This window comes from Chiloscyllium punctatum, chromosome 7 (assembly GCF_047496795.1).
Source record: "Chiloscyllium punctatum isolate Juve2018m chromosome 7, sChiPun1.3, whole genome shotgun sequence".
Lineage (NCBI taxonomy): Eukaryota > Metazoa > Chordata > Chondrichthyes > Orectolobiformes > Hemiscylliidae > Chiloscyllium > Chiloscyllium punctatum.
Window position 1 is genome coordinate 63,396,410 of NC_092745.1, and position 26,473 is coordinate 63,422,882.

The 26,473-nt window shown below is 39.3% G+C and overlaps 1 protein-coding gene across 2 annotated transcripts in view; it reads left to right on the forward strand.

Annotated features, from left to right (window-relative positions):
* The window catches only part of kif14 (kinesin family member 14), a 114,462-nt gene that overhangs the window by 47,514 nt on the left and 40,475 nt on the right, over positions 1-26,473 (forward strand). For both annotated transcript variants that reach the window (XM_072573837.1, XM_072573838.1), the window contains exons 15-21: positions 5-107; positions 5,620-5,777; positions 10,683-10,830; positions 12,202-12,351; positions 18,747-18,888; positions 24,237-24,330; positions 26,294-26,435. In XM_072573837.1, the coding sequence (XP_072429938.1) occupies positions 5-107; positions 5,620-5,777; positions 10,683-10,830; positions 12,202-12,351; positions 18,747-18,888; positions 24,237-24,330; positions 26,294-26,435 (937 nt within the window). The remainder of the gene's footprint in view (positions 1-4; positions 108-5,619; positions 5,778-10,682; positions 10,831-12,201; positions 12,352-18,746; positions 18,889-24,236; positions 24,331-26,293; positions 26,436-26,473) is intronic.

Consider the following 26,473-nt stretch of genomic DNA (forward strand, 5'->3'; position numbering starts at 1 on the left):
GCAGTGTCATACGAAACGTAAATGGCACTGTTAGTATTGCTCCAATTGGAGATGCAAATACTTACGTCAATGGAAACCTTATAGCAGAATCGATAGTGCTACATCATGTAAGTTATTTCTAATACAATTTATGATAATCAAACAATATTGGTTTTTGTAAAATATGTTCTGAAACATAGTTGCTGCTGCCTATTTTCATATGAATCTTGCTGCTTTTCTTATTGTTCAAAGTAATGGGATGTCTTGAGCTAGCTATTTTCAGTTATGTGGAAGCTGAATGTTGAGTGTATTATCATCAGTTTCATTACCTTGTATGAACTGGAGCAAAAGGACTTTTAGAAAAAAAATCATTCATGGGATGAGGGTGTCCAGTTAAGGAATCAACCATGTTGTTATGAGTCTGCAGTCACATGTAGGCCAGAATGGATAAGGATGGCAGTTTCCTTTTCTAAAGGAAATTAGTGAACCAGGTGGATTTTTCTGATAATCAACAATGGTTCATGGTTGTCATAAGAGTCATAGAGATGTATAGCATGAAGACAGACCCTTCGGTCCAACTTGTCCATGCCAACCAGATATCCCAACCCAATCTAGTCCCATTTACCAGCACTTGCCCCATATCCTTCTAAACCCTTCCTATTGATATACCCATTCAGATGCCTTTTAAATGCTGAAATTGTACCAGCCTCCTCCACTTCCTCTGGCAGCTCACTCCATACATGCACCGTCCTTTGCATGAAAAAGTTGCAACTTATGTCCCTTTTTATATCTTTCCCCTCTCATCTTAAACCTATGCCCTCTAGTTCTGGACTCCCCTATGCCTAGTGAAAAGACCTTGTCTATTTATCGTAACCATGCCCCTCATAATGTTATAAACCTCTATAAGGTCACCCCTCGGCCTCCGACACTCCAGGGAACACAGCGCCAGCCTATTCAGCCTCTCCCTCTTGCTCAAATCCTCCAATTCTGGCAACATCCTTGTAAATCTTTTCTGAACCCTTTCAAGTTTCACAACATTCTTCCTGTAGGAAGGAGACCAGAATTTAATTTCAGTTTTTTTAAAATTGAATTCAAATTCTACTATCTGCCATGGCAGGATTTGAACCCAGGTCCCCCGAGCATTATCTGGGTCTCTGGATTAACAGTCCAACGATTTAATACCACGAGTCTATCACCTCCTGGGTCCTCAGTCATTACTTGGGTGTCTGGATTAATACTGGATTTTTAATAACACTGAGCGATTGTCTCCCCCTGGGGTGAATGTGGAAACTCCATTACTGAATATATTTGAGGGGGAGATCAACAGACTTTTGTTTATTTCCAGGAATTGCAGGATATGAGGAATACAAGGAGTAGGCAGGAAAGTATTGAGACTGAGGATCAACCATGACTGAATTGAATCACAGACCATTCTCAAGGAGCCATTTGTTTTTCTTCAGTTTTGCTCTTTAAGTGTAGAGATGGACCTTGTGATTTCAATGTTTAATTTTAATAACTGATGCTGAAACAGCTTTGGATCTTGTACTGTTGAGGCTTTGAGATCATGAGAGTGTTGCTCATTCATACACAACAGGCTGAAACCCATTTACTGAGTTGTTTTTGAAAATGCTATTCCAATTCAGGCATAGGATATTTGTATATCAGGCCACAGAATGATGAGCTTCATTCAGTACTGTAGTGATACCAGCTATTTTGTGTGACACAAATGGATGCTGAAGCCGAGGACTGGACATCATAATCTTAAAATCACAAGGTTTTGAAAGTGCTCTCTTTTCTTTCTTTCACAGAAACATAGGAAAATAGGAGCAGAAACAGGCTATTGGTCCTTTGAGCCAGCTGTTCCGTTCATTATGATCATGCTCATTGTCTGACTCAATAGTCTGTTCCTGCTTCTTCTGATATCTTTTGATTTCTTCAGCCTCGAATGCTTTATCTAATTCCTTTAATAAATCGAGCAATGTTTTGGCCTCAACCACTTTCTATGATAGTGAATTCCACAGGCTTATCACTGTCTTGGTGAAGAGATTGCTTCTCATCTCAGTCCTAAGTGGCCTTCCCCATATCCTTAGATTCTGATCTCTGGTTCTGGACTCCCCTGCCATCAGGAATACCCTTTCTAAATGTATCCTGTCTGGTCTTATTAGAATTTTATGTTTCTATGAGATTCCATTCCTCATCACCACCCCTCCCCCAACCCCAGTGCATTCTTTTGAATTCCAGGCATGTAATCCTAACCAATTTAAGTTCTTCTTATCTGTCAGTCCTGCCATCCCAGGAATTAGCCTCGTATTTCTTTGTTGCACTCCCTCTGTAGCAAGAACATCTTTCCTCAGATATGGAGACTGAAACTGCACACAATATTCCAGATGTGGTCACATCAAGTACCTGTACAATTGCAGCAATACATCTCTGCTCCTGTACTTGGATGCTTTCACAATGAAGGCCAATATACTGTTTGCTGACTTTACTGCCTGCTCCACTGCATGCTTACCTTCAGTGACTGGTGCACAAAGGCACCAGGTGTCATTGCACATTCTCCTTCTTAATTTATAGTTATTCAGATAATCTGCCTTCCCGTTTTTCTCAAAGTGGATAGCCTAACATTAAACAACATCTGCCATGTGTTTGTGCACTCACTCAACTTGTCCAAGTCACACTGAAGCATCTCTTCCTCCTCCTCACAGATCACTGTCCCACCCAGCTTTGTGTCATCTGCAAATCTGGAAATATTACATTTAGTTCCCTTAACCAAAACATTTATGTATGTAGTGAACGGCTGAAGTTCTAAAATTGATTAGATTAGATTCCCTACAGTGTGGAAACAGGCCCTTCGGCCCAACCAGTCTATACCGACCCTCCGAAGAATAACCCACCCAGACCCATTTCCCTCTGACTAATGCACCTAGCACTATGGGCAATTTAACATGGCCAATTCACCTGACCTGCACATCTTTGGATGAAAAGAGCACACCCATGCAGATATTTTGAGAATGTGCAAACTCCACACAGACAGTCACCCACGGCTGGAATTGAACCTGGGACCCTAGTGTTGTGAGGCAGCAGTGCTAACCACTGAGCTACCGTGATCTCTGCAATACTCTCCGAGTCATTACTTGCTAATCAGAAAAGGAACCGTTTGTTCCTACTGTCTTCTGTATGCCAACCAGTTTACTATCATATCAGTACACTACCCTCAACTCCAGCACTTTAATTTTACACATTAATTTAATTTGTGGGACTTTGTTGAAAGCCTTCCAAAAGTCCAAATAAAATGTATCGACTGTCTTCACATCATCTACTTTACGAGTTACATTCTCAAAGAATTGCAGTAGATTTGTCAAGCATGATTTTATATTTGTAAATGCATGATGACTCAGTCTGATCCTGTCACTGTTTTCCAAATGGTTATCTATTAAATGTTTTATTATCGCCTTTAGCATCTTCCACATTATCCATGTCAGTCTATAGTTCTGTTTTCTTCCTGCCTCCATTCTTAAATAGGGGGCTAAACTGACTACCCCACAATCCGTAGGAACTATTTCAAGGTCTGTAGAACCTTGGAAGATGACCACCAATACATCCACTATTTCTAGGTCCAATTTTTTAAGCACGCTGGGATATTAATTTTTCAGGGCTTGTGGATTTCTTGACCTTCAATCCCACTCATTTCCCAATGCCATTTCCCTACTAATACTGATTTCCTAAGAGTACCTCCCTCTTGGTCAGCCCTGTGCTCCTCAACCCTTCTAACATGTCCTCATTTGTGAACACAGGCCCAAAGTACATATTTAGTTGGTCAATAATTTCTTTGTTTCCCCATTATAAATTCCCCTGTCTCTGACTGTAAAGGTTACTTGTCTTCACCAATATTTTCTCTTCTCGAACACATAGAAACTTTCATGTTTTCTACAAGCTTAATCTTGTACTGTATTTACTCTTTCTTAATCTATTCCTTTGTCGTCCTTTGCTGAATTCTACTTAGACTTGTTGGGTTGTTTTTCATAGAATCATAGAATCCCTACAGTGAGGAAACAGGTGATTCAGCCCATAGAATCCATACCAACTTTCTGAAGAGCATCCCACCCAGATCCACCCCTTCCTGCATTTGCTATGGCTAATTTACCCACCCTGCACACCTCTCAATACTTTGGGCAATTTAGGATAGCCAATATGCGTAACTTGCATGTCTGTGGACTATGGGATGCTCAGAGCACTCAGCAGGTACCCGCTCAGCTATGATAGAACCTGCAAACTCCACACAGACAGTCACACAAGGCTGGATTTGAACCTGGGCCCTGAGCATTGGGAGACAGCAGTGCTAACCATTGTGCCACTTAATTTGTCTGCTATCTCTAATTTTCCTTATTCTATCACAGTTTGGCCACCTTTTTTGTTTCATGTTTGAACCAGATGGTTAGAAACAAGTTTTGCAGTTCACCCATCCACTGGTTGCCTTTGCTTTTGCACTATCAGCTCTTTTAAATAATGTTCTCTAATCTATCATAGCCAACTCATGCCTCATGCCATCATAATTTCCGCCTCTTAGATTTAATTGTCGAATCAACTATGCTATCTGAATGAGGAATTCTGTGATATAATGGTTGCTTGGCCCAAGGGGCTTAAAACAACGTGATTACCAATAGTTCCTTTCTCATTACACATTGCCAAGCCTAGTGGGTGTGGGGTGGAGGGGGCGGGGGGGGGGGAGCGGGGGGCGGAGGTGATCTCTTCTCTCGTGGGTTCCTGAACATTTTGGTCCAAAAAAACCAACATGTGTATACACCAGGAATCTACAGTATATACATCTCTTCTATGGTATTGTTATTTGATTTGCCCAATCCACATGCAGATTAAAGTCATTCATAGCTACAGATGTTCCTTTATTCCATACATCTCTAATTTCTTGTTCAATCAATTCCCTACAGTTTGTACAACCCCCGCTAATGTTTTTCCTCCTTGTGTTTGTCAGCTTTACATACAGATTGCACATCTGTACCTACTGGTCAGGATTACGATAGAGGCATCTTTCAGTTCCTTTGTGAGAGTAGAAATTATTTTAATCTATACCTAATTTCTATTAGGTGAATTTAGGATTAGCATATAAAGGGTAAATTAAGTTGAAGCTATTTTAACATTTAAATAGAAAAATGTGATACAACTACTGAAAAAACAATTGATTTATGATTTGCTACTGACTATTTTTAAACCAATTTTATGAATTGGTTACCGTACAGTCTAAAAGCTTGTACAGAGCACAATTGTTTATACTTTCAAATTATTGTTCAAAGTTTGATCTAAAATGAGTAGGAAAATGAAGCTTGCCAATCTATGTTGTGTTCATGCATATTGAATAGAAATGTCCAAATTTCACTGAAATGGGCTGTTTGGCTTATCACAGATATATGGAGAAGCTTTGGAGTAATTTGTTGCTCATTCTTTTTAACAAGAGAAATTGTGACTTTGATAGGGGAGATGAAATAGGGAGGGGGCTGAAGATAATCAGGTTTGGATGACATTTATTAAATAGACCTCTGGAGGATTGGTTAAATGTTGAAATTTAAATCTGAAGTTACTTAATTTGTCTTATGTTTGCTACAAGTATAAATCTTTATTTTCTAGGGGGACAGAGTGATTATGGGTGGTGATCACTACTTTAAATTTAATCATCCACTGGAAGTTCAGAATGGACGAGCATCTTCTGGGAATGCACTGTTTGGAGATGGTCCCAAAGATTTTGAATTTGCAAAAAATGAACTTTTACAAGCTCAACAGGCAAGGTAAAACAGCATGCTGATAACTATTTTGAAATTTGAGTTAGTAAATTAAAATGGATAATTTAATGCACATAATCTTTTTGACTTAAACTTGTAAATTATATAGTCAAAATGTTTTGGGTGAATGCATGTGCATCATTTTTCTAAAATTGTCAAAATTTATGCAATGACGGAATTGCATTTTATCGTCTTTAATTTTAGAACATGTAATCAAATCTTTTAATCACAGATTCTGTCCACTTGTAGCTTTCTGGGCTTCTCTAAATTACAGCCACTAGATGAGGTTATTACGAGCTTTTAAGTGTTGGGATGGATATGTTTCTTCTTGTATTCTCTGTTAATGAGCAAAACATGATGTCTGATGATGTTTTATCCTTACCAAGTGTTTCTCCTGGACAAGTTGCTATCTGGAAGATTTAATAAGGTTGTTTTAAACAAAAGAAAAATGTAGTGCATTGCAAAAGAAAGTATACTTACACATGTAGATTTTTCAAAAGGCTTTCAATTAGATCCATTCTGATTTGTTCTTGAACTCAAGTTACCCACTTCTGCTGCATATCCCTCTATTTGTACCAGCTGTCTTTATTGACAGTTTCAGTTGATCCATAGTGTTTTTTTGGGGATACAACGTGTTCCAGATTTCCTCTACAGTTTGCATGAAAAATATTTCCAGAATTTACTCGTAAACGACCGAACTTTAGTTTTAATGTTGTGCCATTTTTATCAAGCATTCTATTACACGAGAAAATATTTTAGGCTTTATTTTACTAAAATAAAGTGTCAATTTCAGGGAGTTTCACGTAAGTTTTCCCTCCAAATGCTAGTGTTTTTTCTCACATAAGTTTATGCTGCTCATTTCATTCTGTAAGCACCACATCTTAATAGCACAAGCACAGTGCCATTGTGGAGTCACTGACAGAACATTCTGGGATTTCTGGCATCATATATAAAGCCCAGCAGTACAGCAGGTTAAATGCTGCCACTCAGGAATACCCTTCACAGTGCGTGTAGTGGGAAGAGGAAAAAACAAAAAGCTTCTGAGGACACATCAGTGGAATGTGTGACACTTCATTATGAATATAAGCTCATGTTCATGAATGCTTTGCTATTTTACATTACCTATCTGTTCAACTATCATTGTAACTGTAGCTACATGTAACACTCAGCTTGCCTGCTCCAAAATGCAACATTCTTGTATGATATGGCTTACTTGGAAGAGAATGCACTTCTGTGCAAAAGTGCATAATGATTCCTTGGATTATCCTTGGAATTTCTGGCCCTCAAGTAACGCTTTTAGGTGATTATTCATTCTGATTACTTCTACTTCACAGAGATGTCTATGATCGATTAGTAATGACCCATGACATGGTCAAGATTGCTTGTAACCAAGGCTTGTATCTTTCTTGACTCATTGTTTCAGATGCAGTGTATTGTAATGTTGAAATATCTGAATAATGGAATTGCTTTTGAAGGGCCTGTCATCACTTCCAAATAAAGCCTGTGTGCTCAGACAGAAATTAACGTTTAGTTTGCCCACTCTGTAGTTGCAGCCATTTTCCATTTTAATTTTCATAGTTCATTTGTGATTAATTAAAGGATGGAAAGCAATACAGGTTGGATTGTAGAATGAGTCACAGGCTCAACCTACTAACAGAGATAAATCCTCAATCCTTCATGTTTATTTCTTCCTTGCTGTCATTGTTGACCCCATCAGTTCTGAGTTTCCACACTTCCCACTCTTTTCAGTGAAGTCTTCCTGTTCAAGGTTTGCGTAAAGATTTGTAGCTTGGGTGCCGGTTGCTGTAGTTGTGGGTATGTTCGCTGAGCTGGGAAGTTGATTTGCTGACGTTTTGTCCCCTGTCTAGGGATATCTTCAGTGTTTTGAAACCTCATGTGAAGCGCTGCTGTACTGTCTCTTCTGGAATTTAATTGGTTCAGTTTCTCCTGCTACCGGTTGTTAATTCCAGTTGTTTGTTGTAGTGACCAGTGTATTGGGACTAGGTCGATGTGTTTGTTGATGGAATCCGTGGTTGAGTGCCTTGCTTCGAGAAATTCTCTGGCTGTTCTCCATTTGGCTTGTCCTATGATTGTTGTTGTTCCAGTTGAATTTGTAGTCCTTGTCATCTGTGTGTATGGCTTCTCGGGACAGCTGGTCGTGGTATTTAGTGGCTAGTTGGTGTTTGTGGATGCAGATTACTAGTTGCCTGTCTGTTTGTCCTATGTAGTGTTTTGTGCAGTCTTTTCATGGAATCTGATAAATTATGGTGGTCTTGCACATGATAGGTATAGGGTCTTTTGTTCTGGTGAGTTTTGGTTTTGAGCATGGCTGTCTGTTTACTTGCAGTCATAAATCTCTGCAGTCAGAGAAGTCTGGCTATCAGTTCTGAACATCTTTTATTTAAGGTAGCGTGGCTGGTGAGTGTGATTGTGGCATGTCCTTATCACGTTGTTTGTCTGTTTGGCATCTGTGGATGAAGTTTTGGAAATATCCGTTCTTGGTAAAGACTCTGTAGAGGTCATTTTCTTCTCTTCGCATGTTGGGAGGCTGCAGTGTGGGGTAGCCCTTTTGAACAGGCAACAACTTGCCAGAACAAAGGACTTATACCCATCATGTACAAGAGTAACGTAGTTTACAAGATTCCATGCAAAGACCGCATGAAACATTATATTGGACAAACAGACAGACAACTAGCAATGCACATCCAGAATACCAACTAGCCACTAAACACCATGACTAGCTGCCCCTAGAAGCCATAAACACACATGACAAGGACCACAAATTTGACTAGGACAACACAACGATCATAGGACAAGCCAAATGGAGGAGAGCCAGAGAATTCCTAGAAGCATGGCACACATTAATGGACTCCATCAACAAAAACATCGACCTAGACTCAATATACCGGCCACTACAATGAGCAACCAGTGACCAGAAGCAGCAAGAACAGAACCAACTAATTTCTAGAAGAGACAGTACAGCAGCTCTTCATAGGAGGTTCCAAAGCACTGAAGATGTCACCTAGACAAGGGACAAAATGTCGGCAAATCAACTTTCCAGTTCGGCAAACATACCCACAACTATGAGACAGAAGAATGGATAGGTCCTGGTAATAGGGCATGACAGTAGAACAGTGGTTATCCAGTGGGGTATTAAAACTATTAAGGACCGTTTCTTTATTAAGGAACATACCCACAACTACGACCAGTCTTCATGTCATTGAAACTTGGATGGTGGTGACTGTCAACGATCCACCCCCTTCACCACAGGTAGCCCATGACCTCCAATGCACTCCTCCCACCCTTAGCTGCCTGCTTTCACAAGTACTGTCTCTGCTGCACCCTGCACACTGTCATCAAACCTCACAATAGACTTTACTTACTACAGTGGTGTTCCCTCTTAACAGCCCTCTTAATTTTTAGTGAGCAGATATCCAGGACTGATCATGGCTCACCTCTGACTGACTTGGAAGGCTAGGCCCTAAAGGTGAGTGACTCCCTGACTAATCTCTGAGCAAAACCCTAACTGACTTGCTTTGTAGCCCTGGATTGGTAGCACAAGATCTGCTGGACTGACTGTGACCTACACCCTAGTCTGACCTTGACTGTCCCAGTTTGCTGATTGATCATGCCCAAGTCCTTTGACTGAGATTATATGTAGCCCTTGACTGACTATAACAGGACCCCCTGACTAATTTTAGTCACCCTTGATTTGACCAAGAACTGCTGCTTTTTGATTTTGTGACATTGTGATTTGGCTGAAGTGTATGAAGTATATTTGCTCTGTTAACTGCTGACACATGCTATAGGTGTTACATTGACATAGGATGGTGCTGCACAGTCATATGTTCATCTGTCTGTGCAACTCCCCAACTTAATAACCATTCAATCTGACAACCATCACAAGCTCTCTGGTTTTGTGTTTGTGCTTAAAGGCTATATGAGATAGAAGTATGGAAAGACTTTAAGCTGTGGCTGAAAGGACAAGGCACTAAAAAGAAGAGAGAGCAAGTAACGAGCTCTGGGATACCAATGCTTCTTTGCATGCGTTGGGTGCCTGTCTCTGTGCAAAATAGCCTGGAAGCTGTATTACAATGTAAGGTGTCAGTGCACTCCATAGTGGAGCATTGAAGTGGAAAACAGTGCTCTGTGGGGACTCTTAATATGAATGGTGTGAAAGTGAAGCCAAGACAGCACATTCCTCCCATCAGAGTTTCTTTTTTTTTGTCCCTATTGTTTCTTATCTCCAAACTAAGTACAAACATAAGTTATTGGGTTACATGCAACAAAAGGCTACAGTATTTTTCTTTCATAAGAAAGATTGGGAGGATTGGATAGAAATGGTAACATTTGAGTGATTTTGATTGGGGCAATCTTGCACGAGTGATTGAATCAGTACTGAGGGCTAATTTTGAACCTAAGAAGAGGTTAGGTACAAATTTTTAAGCTGAGGATAGGCAGGGCCTCTTAAGGAGCAGTGGTAGTGTCCCTACCCCTGGACTGAGAGGCCTGGATTCAAGTCTTACCTGCTCCAGAGGTGTGCAATAATGTCTCTGAACAGGTTGATAAGCAAAATAGGTTAAATAAAATAAACATTGAACATGACATCCTCTCCCAGTTTCTGAGTAGAAATAGAATCCATAAGAACTTTCACAAGGAAAACTGATAAGGTTTAAAAAGAAAGTCAATGGTTTTAGGCTGAACAATGGAATGGCACTAATTGAATCGAGCTTTCAGTGTGAGATGCAACCGTTTTCGGCTTAATAAACTCTTTGTGCTATAGAGTTCCATGTTTCATAACATTATTGGTATGCATGGAAATGATGACACAAATAATCAAGTTGAGGAATTACACAGCTCTAGATCCTCTTTTTTTTTAGTTCTTCCTCTTTATTCTTTTTGTTTTGGCAGACTTGAAGTTGAAATTGAAGAAGCACGATTACAAGCCAAAAAAGAAATGATGCAGGGGATCCAAGTTGCAAAGGAAATGGCTCAGAAGGAGTTATCTAGTCAAAAATCACTGTATGAGAATAAAATAAAAGAACTGGAAAAGGAATTGGTAATTTTTTTTAAACAACAACACATATGAGAATGCATTATCAGCATTAATTTCTGCTAGTAACTGATATGCTTGAAACGTTTTGTCATTTGGAGGATACACAATTGGAATGCAGTGTGTATTGTGCTGAATTTTCTTGTGTGGTTCCATTCTTTTTGTGTGGCTGTTTGATGTGTTGCTAGTTTGTGCATGAAGTGAGTTGTGAGATGTAGGAAACTGTATTCTGCTGGGTAGATGTGTGAGGATTATAAAGACTAGACTATTTTACTTTGAGTTTAAATGTGAAACAATGTATTGTCAGCTGTAATTTATTTCAGCAGTTGTGAAAGTTAGTGCCAGTTGCATCCATACTTTAAAAAATTACTGCATTAAAACACAGTATTATGTTTTTGTCAATTGGATGTTTGTAACTTTTTAGAAAATTGTACAATGTTAAAAGATGAAAATAGACAATTTCAGGTCTAATTCTCCACACAGGCCAATATCCTGTCACCAGGTCATCCTTTAGTTACATGTGCATAGTTCTTGTCACTGGTCCGCTTCTTTAAAGCCAGCTCTCAAAGTGAACAGAACCTCTGACATGCCTATTTGTATCTGTCAGCCCAGGTCTCCCTGACTGGGGCTATTAACCTGGTCCAGTCAGGGAACTCATATTTTATGAGAACCACCTCATTGTTCTGATCACCCCAAAAAGAATATAAAATGTCACTCTGATTTTCAGAAAGGACAAGATAATGTTTTTCAGACACACTTTTTATAGAGAAACCATGCATGTTAAAGAGATCATGTGGTGATCATCATATTGGAGGATGGAGAAAAAAAGGGTAGTGCATTAAAAACAAGGCTTAAGCAGTGTAGTACTTAATTAAACTTTGAACTGTGATTACAGCCGTGAAAACACTGCCATAGATCCTTTATTGCTCTTGTGTACATTAGCTTTTGTGACAAAGAGCAGCATTGCACTGGTTTGGGCTAATCAGACACCTATCTTGGCATAAAAACAAGAAAAATTCAGCAAGTGTAACAGCATCCATGGTGAGAGAATCCGATTTAATGTTTTGATTTGGAGATGACCTCAGAATAACTTGTCTGAAAAAGCATCTTGGAGTCAAAGCCCTAACTCTGCTTCTCTCCCTACATTGCTGTCAGACCTGCTGAACTTTGCTAAATGTTTCAGTTTTCAGTTCAAATTTCTAAATGTCCACAGTATTTTGCTTTTATTTTTATGTATCTTGGCACTTGGTTTGTATGTTAATTCACTATCTGGTAGAGTGTTGTTTGCTTTGTTCCATTACATCCAGCTTATTTGAAGGTGAAAGCATTTAATCCATTTGAGAATATTTCAAATTTTCTTTCTTTTTAATGGTTCAGGTGAAGGAAAGCCAAAAAAATATAGAAATTGAGGAGCTGCAGAATGTAAAAAAACAGCTTAAACAAGAGATGCAAGTAAATAAGCAACTTGAACAAGTGGTGGCAGTGAATAGGAAGCGTCTGGAGCTGGAAGCCTTAGCAACCAAACAGGTACAGTAATATGAAGAATTAATTGAGTAGGTTCCAAGTGTACAAACCTGCCTCCAATATTGTTAGTACATTGATACATCACATTGAGATTGGTTAATTTTGGTACTGTTATGGACTAGACCGCTCAAAATTATGGACCACTCAAAACATTCTTGAGCAGGCAACCCAGACCATAACTTTGTAATTTGTTTGGTAGATGTACAGTGAAAATTACCCAGAGTAAGCTAGCTAGGTTGATTACTAGGTTTTAAAACAGGCAGAAGTTTATTCACAAAATTACACAATGAAACATAAAGAACAGAATAAAGAACCCCGAGAGAACTCAGTCTATCCAAACTAGACTTAATTATGGTGTTCTGAATATACACAAAAGTCCCAATAAGCAAAGCTCTTGAAAAATCAGTTAAAAGAGCAGAAAGAGAGAGAGAGTTTCCACACAGCTTACTGTTGAATTCCCAACTAGTTCTAGATAGACTGAACTGAACTGCTCAGCTAGAGAGCTGACCGCTCCCCTTTCATTATACAGGCCACTTCCAAAGGGCTGATGCCCGAAACATCGATTCTCCTGTTCCTTGGATGCTGCCTGACCTGCTGCGTTTTTAACAGCAACCACTCATTTTCAGCACACTTCCAAATCATGACCATTTTAGATTGAAGTCTTATCTGTTCACGTAGAAACAAAATGTCTCTCAATACCCTTTAAGCTCTATATCAAACCAGTCTAATCAGCACCAGGAGCGGTCTATTACCCTTCTGAAAAAAAACAAGAACACAGTATCCTTGAAAAAAGGGTTCAGCTTTGTGACACCTCTCCTCTTTTTAAAAAAAATGAACCATCAATACCAAAAGATGGCTTGATTTTTAAAACCCTTCAAAAACCCGGTTAGTAGTCTAAATGCACATATACCCTATAATAACTATAAACATGCAAACATGCACAACCACATGTAAATTCAGGCCATGGCACACCCACCACTAAACACCGATGTATCATTTGAGTCTTGATAACGTATCGGCAATCGCGTGTTCGCGATCTACCGCATGCACAATTGTCAAATTGAATGGCTGTAACAACAAGCTCCATCTAAACAGTCTGGCATTTTTGTCCTTAAATTTTTCCACAAATGGCAATGGTTTATGATCAGTGTATACAATTGTTTCAGATGCATTGCTGGTAATAGAAACACTAAAATGTTGTTATGCCAACAAAAACTTAAAGTCTCTTTCTCCACTGTTGAATATTTCTGTTGATGAACGTTCAACTTCTGGGAAATATACACGATGGGTTTTTCTATCCCCTCGTCATCCTCCTGCAGGAGCACTGCACCAGCACCCACATCACTGGCATCAATAGCCACCTTGAAAAGCTTCGTGTAATCCGGTGTGGCTAATACTGGATAGTGGTTAACACAGTTTTTGGGCTGTCAAATGCCTCTTGATAGTCCACTGTCCACTGAAACATCTTGCCCTTTTTTAACAATTCTGTTAGTGGAGCAACCACAATGTTAGAGTACGGCAACACTTTTGGAATTGAGTGGATTTTACCCAGAACTGTAGTACTGCTTTTTTTTTGTAATGGTGTGGGGAATTCCCCAATTACTTTTGTTTTTGCATTCCATGGGGCCATTTGTCCATGTCCAATAACATAGCCCAGGAAGGTGACTTGGTTTTTGGTAAATTCACTTTTAGCTCGGTTTACCACCGAGCCAGCCTTCTGAAGTCGATCAAACAAGTCTGATAAATGCTGTAAATGTTCCTTCCACCAGTGACTAAAAATCACCAGGTCATTGATATACACCACACAGTTGGGTAATCCGACAATGACTTTATTAGTCAGTCTCTGAAAAGTGGCTGGAGCGTTTTTCATACCAAATGGCATGACTTTGAACTGATATAGTCCATTTGGCATTACGAAAGCTGAAATTGCCTTTGACTTGCCAGTAGCCTCTGAGCAAGTCCAACTTGGAAATATAAGTTCTTGTCTCACTTTTTCGGCACAGTCCTCCAACCGTGGAATTGGATATGCATCAATCTTTGTAACGGCATTGACTTTGCAATAGTTCACACATAACCGTTGGGTGTCATCTGGCTTTGGCACTATGACTATGGGTGAGTTCCAGTCACTGTAGCTCAATTTGATTATGCCATCTTGGAGCATGCGCTCTATCTCCTGAACCTGTGCCAACTTTAGAGGGTTGTGCGCCTAAGGGTGTTGCTTAATCGGAACAGCATCTCCTCTATCTACATCATGCACAATTAGTTAGTAATTCCCAATTTGTTTCAGTATATTTCCCCACGTGATAGCAATAACTCTTTCAGGTCATTTCGATTTTCTTGTGGAAGGTAACTCAGTAACTTATTCCAATTTTTGACAACTTCCTCAGTGTCTAATTTGATTTGAGGAATGTCCAGTTCAGAATCCTCTGAACTTGCTTCTTCCTTCTGTGCTGTAATCATTAACACCTGCTCCTCTTGCTTTCCTTCCCTATCAAAATACCTTTTGAGCATATTCACATGACACACTGAGATTTATTCCTGTTTGGAGTCCTTATCAAGTAGTTCACCTCACTCAATTTCTTAATTTGATAAGGTCCACTAAACCTTGCTTTTAATCAATACCTTATCCCCAATTGCAAAATTGCGAATATGTGATTTCTTATCTGCTTCCTGTTTCATTGTACATTTTGATACTTTTAAATGCTGTCTAGCCAACTCTCCAGCTCTATTTAATTGTTCTGTAAAATTTGACACATAGTTCAAATGGGTAGTCTCCGAATTCTGACTTATTAATTTCTCCTTAATCAATTTTAACGGACCTCTTACTTCATGCCCAAATATTAATTTAAATGGACTGAATTTGTTCGATTCATTCGATGCATCTCTGATTGCAAAGAGTACATACGAACCTCCCTTATCCCAATCATCTGCATTGTCCTGACCATAAGCCCTCAACATAGTGTTTAGTGATTGATGCATCGCTCGAACGCTCCCTGCGATTCTGGATGGTACGCAGTAAATTTGAATTGCTTTATTCCCAAGTTATCCATAACTTTCTTGAATAGTTTGGATGTGAAGTTTGATCCTTCACCTGACTGGCTCTCTATTGGTAGTCCGTATCTACTTTAAAAAAAATTTAAGTAATTCTTCTATAACCCTTTTTGCTGTGATGTTGTATAATGGGATTGCCTCTGGAAATCTAGTCGACTCATCATTATTGTTAATAAATACTTATTCCCACTTTTTGTTTGCGGTAGGGGACCTACACAATTAAGTTAGACTCTTGTGAAAGGTTCCTCAAATGTTGGAATAGGTATTAAAGGTGCAGGTTTTATTGCTGCCTGTGGTTTTCCGATTAGCTGACATACATAACACGTCTGGCAAAATTCAACTACATCTTTGTGTAGTCCAGGCCAGTAAAAATGTCTTTGTATTTTAGTCTGTGTTTTCCTCACCCCCAAATGTCTCCAAGTGGTAGCTCATGTGCCACTTGCAGCATCTCCGTTCTATACCCTACTGGCAAAAGAATTTGTTGAATCTCTGCCCATTTCTCACCTGCTTGAATGTGTGATGGTCTCCATTTCCTCATTAAGACATTATTCATTAAGTAATAACACACAGGGATGCATTCACTCTCCTCTGTGTAAATGTCTTTTGATACAACTGTTTTAAGTTCTCATCTTTCTGCTGTAATTCAATCTGCTTAGAGCTTAAGATACTTGCATGTTTACCTATTTGCTCCTGCTCTGTGCCATTTACCTGGTCAAAAAAAGTCTTGGATAAAGCTTTGTCAGCTTCCGTATTTGTGCCCTTAATTCCCCATTCTTCAGCTTGTGCCTCTGTGATCTTGTGACCACACAATCAGCGAAAATTCCTGGATAAACATCCTTCATGTCTGCAGTTGCCTATGTCTCCACTGGCTTTTCAACTAGAATAGGTAGCATGCCTATCGATGAACCAGCTACATCATTTGCAAGGATAAATTGTATTCCTGGAGCTGAGAGTTTGTCCAGTACTCCTGCCACGAATTCTCCATTCTTCCCTGAATTCTCTAGCCTCACTTTACATAATTGAGCACTTTTTGTGTCACCATGAATTCCTGTTACCAGTACGTTTTTCTACCAATAGTCTCCTCATCCTTTAGCTTTACAGACTGAGAGGATCCTGCATCCCTTAATATTGTAACCTCTTTACCTGCTACTCCTGACTTATGTGAATAAACTTTATCCTTGCATGTACATGTTTAAGCAGATCTGGCACTTCCTCCTTAATCAACCTCTGATCATTTTGTACACTCTGATCTAGTTGTCTAACTTCCCTTATGCTTTTTGTTACTAGTCCAACAAAACTCCCAGGCTTATCTGGTTTCTCCTAACCCACTAGTACTGTGGATTTTGTGTGTTCCACGTTATTACAATGAAAACACTGGAGCTTTTTAACTTTGTCCCACTCAAGAGCTTCTTCTTTACCATGTGGTAAGTTATCCTTATGATCTTCACTGAGATCTACCTTTCCCTTTCCACGTGAGGATTTCTCTTTGCCCTAATTTCTATCCCTCATGGACTGAAATTGATTCTGGAAGCCAAACTGTGTTTTATGGACCAGCTCATAATCACCAGCCACTTAAGCTGCTAACCTTGCTGTTTTAACTCTCTCATCTTCCACAGGAGGTCACTAAGGTTACCTTCAGCCTCTTTATCTTCAGCCTTTTACGCTGTCTTTCCTTCTTAAGTGTTAGTTTTTAAAGTTCAAAAGCTCTCTTTTTTTTTTCTTTTTCTGCTCTCTCTTTTTCCCTTTTGTCTGCTGGTCTCTTTTTCTCTCTCTGTTCTGCTTCTCTTTGTTTTTCCCTCTCTTCTGCTTTTAATTGTAACTCAAACTGTTTCATTTCTGCTGCCTTTTCCTTGTCTCTCACCTCTAACTCATGCTGCTTCATTTGCAATCAAATTCTTGCCACCTCTACAGACTCTGGTTTCCCTGGTAAGTTTAAATGCTGAGCTACTGCTGTAATTATCTCTCCTTCTATTCCAGCTTCTCTGCTAATTCCTGGAGCTTGGTCTTATTCCCTTTTTACAATACTTCCAAAGTCACTGCATCCACTTCCAGAAAACGTTTGATGACTGAAAAGGCCATTACTATCCCAAGCTCTGTCTACCCAACCAAACCAACACCCAAAGTAAAGACACTAGCACCCACCACTCCCGCAAAGAGCCCACAACCTGTTGTGGATTAGGCCAGAGCACTCAAAACATTCTTGAGCAGGCAACCCAGACCATAACTTTGCAATTTGTTTTGGTAAGTGTATAGTGAAAATTACCCGGAGGTTGACTACTAGGTTTTAAAACCGACAGAAATTTACTCACAAAATTACACAATGAAGCACAAAGAACAGAATAACGAACCCCTACAGAACTCAGTTTATCCAAACTGGACTAAATTATGCTATTCTGAATATACACAACAGATCCAATAAACAAAGCTCCCTAAAACACAGTAAAAAAAATTGAATAGATGCTTACAGGTTAAAGTTAGAAGGGCAGGAAGAGAGGAGGGTTTCCGCAAGGCTCACTGTCAAACTCCTAACTAGTTCTGGACTGAACTGAACTGCTCAGCGTGAGAGCTGACCGCTCCCCTTTCATTATACTGGTCATTTCCAAAACATGACCATTTTGGCCTGAAATCTTATCTGTTTACATATAAACAAAAAGGCCTCTCAATACCCTTTTAATCTCTGTACCAAACTAGTCTAATTGGCATCCGCAGCGTTTCATTACCCCTCTGAAAAAAACCAAGGACACTGTATCCTTGAGAAAAGGAACAGCTTTCAGAAAAAAGATTAGCTTTGTGACAACACCAAATTTTAATCTGTGGTAGAAGCCTACAGTCTTGCAACTAGAACTTTTTATTTACTAATGATCTTTTAAATCATTAGTAAATAATGGGAGGACCTGACTTGCTCTCTCTCTCTCTCTCTAAGCCTTTGTCCTCTGTTCTGCTGAGAAAGTGTGCAGTTAAAACCCTCAAGGTTGGGTTGTCTTGTGACCATGCTTCCGTGACTGCCAAGGAGATTTTTAAAACGTCTTTCTACATGTTTATGTCCTAAAGTTGGCTTATTTTCTTTTGTCGATTCTATTAGCCTAGCCAAGGTCCTGTTGGCCTTGCAATTAGACTTGATGACCCAATTCCAACATTTGTATCCATCAGTTGATTACCATTGATGCCTTACTTATGCAACAAGAGATGGGAGTTTATCATATTCTCCTGGAAACATTTTCTTTGTGTTTTGCAGATAGGCTATGTTTGTGTCAATGAAATTAAGAAGTGTCAATGCAAATTAGGATTGATCAATCCTGCGCTAAGTGTTTTGGAGAAAACTTTAACTTTTTTAACTTACCTCTAAGGCTCTAGAAGATCATAATATACGCCATGTAAAATTTCTTGATGCTCTGGAGGCAGAGAAGAGAAAGATGACAAAAGATTTGGAAAGAATGCAGAAGGAACAAAGAAAGCGACAGGAGACTCAAAATAATACTTCATGTAAAGGTATGTTGTTTTTCTGAAATATGAAATGACAGTTTCACATCACAAGTTACTTGAGCAATAAATTTCTTTCTGGAATTCTTACTATCAGTCAGTCAGCTGCTTGTTGGAAAATTGATGGGAGACTCATCCTTGGATCAGTATGACACATAGAATCATAGAGATGTACAGCATGGAAACAGACCCTTCGGTCCAACCAGTCCATGCTGACCAGATATCCCAATCCAATCTAGTCCCACCTGCCAGCATCCAGCCCAGATCCCTCCAAACCCTTCCTATATCTTGAGGTTAACACTCTGGCAGAGATGTGGGATCATAGCATTAACTCACCATATTACATGAATTCATGTTGATTTTCTCCAATTCAATTAGTGGAATTCAGACCCTCTTGCTTCTGATTTATAACCCATTGCTGATACTTGCAGTTATTAAATGGCACTCTGGACATGGAGAACACTAATGAAAAAGAATTATTAAAATAGTAATCAGGATGATGAATTTAGTGTATGAGAAGAAGCTAGCTCGGAATATAAAATGGATAGCAAAAATTGCTTCAAAACGAAAAGAAGTAGTAAAGTGAGTTTTGGTCCACTAGGTATTAAGAACGGGGATTTAACAGCAGAAAATACGGATGAAAAGAACAAACATTAAAGTGATCACAAAAATCATACCAATAATAGCTGTAAATCAGGAGTTGGAAAGGAGAGAGGAAGAGTGAATTACAATCATGAGGGAAGTGGTACTGAGCAAACTTAAAGAGCTGCAGCGTGACAAGTCTCTGGTCCAGATTGGCTTAAGCTAGATTCTTAAAAGACATTGCTAATGAGTAGAGTGGTGTTGGCTTTCCAAAATTTCTTTGATTCAGTAAAAGTTCCAAAAGAATGGAAAGTAGCAAATATAACCCCTCTATTTTAAAAAGGCAGGAAGAAAATGGGAAACTTGGGATAGTTAGTTTGTTGTCCGTCATGGAGAAGACTTTAGAATCATCATGAAGTTGTTTGATGCAGGGCACGTAGCAAACAAACTCAAGTAATTGCAAAGAGTCATTATGATTTTGTGCAAGGGGCGTAATGTTTAGCCTATTTATTTGATTTCTCCTGAGAAGTAGCATACGTTATGAATAAAGGAGAGGCAAAAGATATGCTGTATTTGAATTTCCAGAAGCCATTTGATAAGATGCCACATCAAAGGTTATGAAAATAAAAGCTTATTGTGTTAAGTATGAATAGGAGATTTGGCTAGCTGGTTGGCAGAAAGAAGAGAGCACACGAAAATTGTTCTGTCTGATTTTCAGGATATGATGAGTGGAGTCCCACAGGGGTCAGTGCTTTGACCTCTACATTTACATCAATTATTTAGTTAAAGAGAACAAAGGCATGGTAGCTAAATTCAGAGACAGCACAAAGATGGGCACAAGTTATGTTGTGAGGAAGACATAATTGAATTGAGATGGATATAGTTAGGTTGAATGGGCAAATGTCTAGCAGATGGAATATAATTTGGAAGTTGTGAAGCTTTTTACTTTGGTAGGAAGGATGATAAATAGAATATTACTTGCACGAAGAATAACTGTAGGATTCTGAGGTTCAGTGCAGCACATAATCAAGAAAGCTAGTGGCATGCCACTTTTTATTACAAGAAAAATTGACCAGGCAAGTAAGGATGTTGTAATGCTTCTATGCAGAATATTCAGACCACATCTCAAATACTGTGTGCAGTTTCGGTCTCCTTATTAAGAAAGGATGTAAATGATTTGGAGGCACTTCCGAGGAGGTTTACTACATTGATGTGTGGAATAAGCTGGTTATTATATTAGGATATGTTGGACAGTCTGGGCTTGTTTCCACTGGGGTTTATAACACTGAGAGATAATGTGGTTGAAGTGCATAAGATCCTGAATATTTTTGATAAGGCAGATATAGAAAAGATGCTTCTTCTAGTGGGTGAGTCCAGAACTAGGCAGCACTGTTTTAAACTTAGGGTTGTCCTTTTAAGATCGAGATCAGGAGAAATTTACTGTCTCGAATGTTGAGAGACTTTGGTACTCTTTCTGCCTCAGAAGGCACTAAAGGTGGGGTCATTAAACATTTTGTAGGCAGAGGTAGATAGTTTCTTGTTTGGCAAGGGAATCAAAGGTTATTAGACATAGATGCAATTTGAAACACACCGTTTGGCCATGACCATTTTTGAATGGTGGAGCAGGTAGGCATGAGGGGCTGAATGGTTTGTATGCTTGTAGGGAGGGAGATGGGAGAAAACAAGGATTATGTTTGTTTGTGTACTATCTTTCATTCCTGAATTTGCTTTCAAATCCCTCTTCCTCTGTTTCATTTCCTTCACTCTGTCACTCTTGACATCCCACCCACTATGTCAACAGATGACTTATAGAACTCCTGCATACGTATTTACTTACAGTGTAGACACAAGTCTGCTTTTGTGTGGCAAGATATATAGTTACTAGGTGAAAAGTAAGTCAATAGAGGTTGGAAAGGTACCAAAGAGAAAAAAGTTAACATGTAGCTTGGATTTTAAAGACCAAATGTCCCAGAGGTAATTTATTTCCACATATTCTCAATCCTTGAATATGGAAGCAGCAAGTTACAAGCATTTGGAGAAACTTTGGCTGATGCATTTGGTGTGGGTAATTGTGGGGTCATCCAATTTGAATGCAAGAAAGGGCAAATTGGATGATTCTGTTGGTAAGGAAGTTTGGAATTGTGGAAGAACAAAAATATTTGGGTGTCCATATATATGTTCCCCAAAAACTATTGCACAAGAACAAAACAAAATCAAGGAACAAAACAAGTACAGAGCAGGAACAAGCTTTTCTGACGTCCAAGCCAATCATCATGCCCTAACTGAACTAAAAAACAAACTTTCTGCCCTGTATTCGGTCCATATCCATCTATTCCCTCCCTATTTATCTAACCATCCAGATGCCTCTTAAATGTCATCAACATGGCTGCTTCCACCACCTCTTCTGGCTGTGTTTTCCAGGCTCATACCACTGCATAAAAACCTCCCTTGCCATATCTCCCTCAAACTTTCCTCCTCTCACCTTGAACCCGCGACCCCTTGTAATTGAAACTTCAACCCTGGGGGAAAAAACCTCTGATTATTCACCCTATTTATGCCTCCTAATTTTGTAGAACTCTCAGGTCTCCAAACTGCAGCCTTTCCAGCAAAAACAAACCTAATCTTTTTAACTTTTTCTCATAGCTCATACCCTTGAGACCAGGCAACATCCTGGTAAGCCTTCTCTGTGCTCTCTTCAAAGTTTCCACATCGTTCTGATAATGTGGTGATCAAACTGCACACAATATTTTAAATGTGCCCTAACAAGTATTTCACATAGCTGCAACATGGTTTGCCAACTGTTATACTCCATGCCCTGGTCGATGAAAGCAAGCATGCCATATGCCTTCTTAATTACCTTGGCAACCTGTGTTGCCGCTTTTAGGGAATCATGGACCTGCACATCCAGATCCATCTGAAGTTAATGTTCCTAAGGGTTCTGCCACTTACAGTATAATTCGCACCTAAATTTGATCCTCCAAAATGCAACAACTTGCATTTGTCTGATTAAACTACATCTGCCATTTTTCTGCTCAAGTTGCCAATCTATCCATATCCTGTTGTATTCTTTCACAATCATCAGTACTCAAGACACCCGCACCAATCAACCAAACCGCCCCATGGCCCAACATTTCAACTCCCCCTCCCACTCTGCCGAGGACATGGAGGTCCTGGGCCTCCTTCACCGCCGCTCCCTCGCCACCAGATGCCTGGAGGAAGAACGCCTCATCTTCCGCCTTGGAACACTTCAACCCCAGGGCATCAATGTGGACTTCAACAGCTTCCTCATTTCCCCTTCCCCCACCTCATCCTAGTTTCAAACTTCCAGCTCAGTTACTGTCTCCTTGACTTGTCCGACCTGCCTATCTTCTTTTCCACCTATCCACTCCACCCTCTCCTCCTTGACCTATCACCTTCATCTCCTCCCCCACTCACCCATTGTACTCTATGCTACTCTCTCCCCACGCCCACCCTCCTCTAGCTTATCTCTCCATGCTTCAGGCTCACTGCCTTTATTCCTGATGAAGGGCTTTTGCCCGAAACGTTGATTTCGCTGCTCGTTGGATGCTGCCTGAACTGCTGTGCTCTTCCAGCACCACTAATCCAGTACTATCAGCAACTCCACCAATTTTCTTGTCATCTGCAAACTTGCTAATCAGACCACCTACGCTTTCATACAGATCATTTACATGTATTTCAAACATATAGAGGACTTAATGCTGATCCTTGTGGAACACCACTAGTGGTCAGTCTCCATTTTGAAAACACCCTTCCACTGCTACCCTCTGTCTTCTATAACCAAGCCAGCTTTGTATCCATCTAGCCAGTCCACCACAAATCCCCTATGATTTTAATTTTTGTACCAATCTGCCATATGGGACTTTATCAAACACCTTATCAAAGTCCATATAAACAACATTCACAGCCCTTCCCTCATCAATTAGCTTTGTGACCATTTCAAGAAATTCTGTCAGGTTGGTCAGACATGACCTTTTCTATATAAAACCATGCTGCCTGTCACCAACAAGTCCATTTTCTTCCAAACGTGCATATATCTTGTCCCTCAGTATCTTCTCCAAGAGCTTCCCCATCAAAGATGTCAGGCTCACTGGCTTATAATTTCCTGGATTATCCCTGCTTCCTTTCTTAAACAAGGAAACAACATTGGTTAATCTCGAGTCCTCTGGAACCTTGCCTCTGGTCAAAGGGGATGTGAAGATATCTGCTAGTGCCCCAGCTATTGCTTCCCTTGCCTCTTGCTGTAACCTGGGATAGATCTTATCTAGCCCTGGGGACTTGTCTCCTAAATTGCATTAAGGTAGACTTCTTCCTTCAATATATTGACATTGTCTAGAGTATTCACAAACTCATTCCTGATCTCAATATCAGTCATGTCCTTCTCCTTGGTGAATACTCATTAAGGATCTCTCCCACTTCCTATGGCTCCACGCATAACTTCCCTATTTTGTGCTTGAGTGGGCCTACTCCTTTCCTTGCCACCCTCTTTCTTCTAATATATGAATAAAAAGCCTTGTACTCCTTAAGGGCTTCGTCAGTTTGTAGCTGCTGATAGCATGATCGATAACACAAATGAATGTTGACCATGTCTCACTTAGAGTGAAATACAAAGTATGGAAGTTGTGTTTCAGTTGTACTCTCTCTTTGGCTCCCTTTACTTGTAGAATTACCTATATTCAACAATTAAACATCCTTTTATGCATTTTTCATGATAATAAAGAATTGATGTCTTATTTATTCCCTGATTTGTGTTTCAGATAATTCCTATTGGAGGTCCATGAAACTTTCAGTGATGATCCGGGAAGCTAACACTATTAGCATCAACCTGAGGAAGCACACAGTTTTCAGTAGGTCAGTATCACCAAAAATAACCCCTAAATACAACAGGGTGAATAGTTTTATTGATGAACGCACTATATATAATCATTATTTATATATTAAGTAGGGAATGGAAACGAATGCAGGCCTTGTCAGCGACGCCCCATCCCATGAACAAATTTTCAAAATCTCATACTGTTAGCAAGAAGCTCTTTATTCTGGATCAGAGTTATTGCCCATAGATTGTTCTGATGCATTGAGTTATTTAGATTGTGGTTGACCACTTCTAGTTTCTTTAATTATATTTGTTCATTATTGAGAATTTTCAAATTTAGTTATTTAATTTAAATGTTGTTAACTAAAATCTGAGCAAAGATATCCCTTTAAAAATGACCACTTTATATAAAATTTAAATTTGAGCAGTGAGCAGACTGGGAAATGATGTGAGTTAACAAGGACAGCTTGATAGTATGGTATGTGCGTGAGTTGGACTTTGTGCAATGTGAGAGTCTGGTAATAGAATTTTAGGTGCGTTTTTGAACTGGCTGGCTCCCAGGGCCTCTGCCAATGTTGTTTCTGAATGTGGAAAAGAGTTGTAACAACATAGTCTTTTTTTTACTTCCTCCTGTCCATTGGTGAAGTACTTTGCCTTCATTCTACTTTAACTCCATAAAATAAGCCAGATTTAACAAACAAATTGAGCAAAGGCCATTTTATATGCCTTTTTGTACTATAACTTCCTGGAGTATCAACCTGATGCACTGGCCACAAACCAGTTATTTTGATATCTGGAGGTTGCTGTTCATGATAACATTAATGTTGGTTTTCAGCACAATCAGAGTACTCCTAAGAGAACTGTTGTGATTTGCTGACCGATTTGACAGTTGCATTTTTATGTATGACTTTGTTGAATGTTTGTGCAGCACTAATGTATTTTATATAAATGTAGTATATTTAGATTTCCAAACGTCATTTGGTAAACTGCTACGAAAAAAGTTCATGAACAAGATATAGATTCATGGAGTTCGAGTGATTCTTTTAGCATAAGGTTCAGTTCATGGAGAAAAAGCAGAGATCAGAACTTTTTAAGTTCGCTGGTTGTGACTAATGGAGTGCTATGGGGATTAGTGTATGGTTTTGGCTATCTAAAATGCACATTAATGACTTAGATGGAGAGACTAAAGTAGTTAAGGTTGCTGACGTATCAAAGCTAGTTGAAAATGCAACCTGTAAGCAGAGTATAAAGAGTCTGCAAAGAACTATAAATGGATTAAGTCAATAGATGTAAGTGGTAGATGGAATATAGTTGGGAAAATGTGAGATTGTTACCTTTGGTCGCAAGAATAGGAAAGTAGGATATTAAAAGGTGTGTAAATTGTAACTTATTGATGCTTAGAGACTTGGAAGCATTTGTATAGGAGCATAAAATGTTGGCATGTAGGTACAGCAAGCAATTACAAAAGCAAATGATACATTGGTAATAACTGCAAGGGAATTTGAATACAAGAATAAACAAGTTTGCTGAAAATGTATACCTTTTTGGTGAGACCACACCTAAAATATACTCTCTGTTTTTGGCCTCCATATTTAAGCAAGGATATACTTGCATGGAGGCTCTACAGTGAAGACTTACAGGGTTGGTCTCAGGGTTGAGAGGTTTGTCAACTGTTGAAGACTTAAATATATTCTCTGGCATTTAGAAGAATGAAAGGAAATCCCTATGAAACAATCAAAGTTAAAGAAGATTTACAAGGTACATACTAAATATTTCACTGGTTGGAAAGTCTAGATTAGCAGGTGACAGTTTCCGTATAAGAGAGCAATCATTTGAGCTGAGAAATGTCTTCACTTAAATTGTTATAAATCTTTGAAATATGGGGACTGGCAGGAAAATTAAGTTGAAGCCTAAGAGCAGCCATGATTATATTGAATCATCGAGCAGGCTTGATGAGCCACATGGTCATCTTCTCCTCCCATTTCTGTTTTATTTTGGCAGGCATGAAGAGTCTGATAATGAAAATAAAAGCATCCAAACTCGAATTCGGGTGCAGGTTAAAAATACTAAACTGGGCATAAGCACGTTCTGGAGCCTGGAAAAATTTGAATGCAAATTAATAGCTATGAGGGAACTTTATCAGGTAAAGTTAAATATAATAGATCACAATAACTGTCTAAG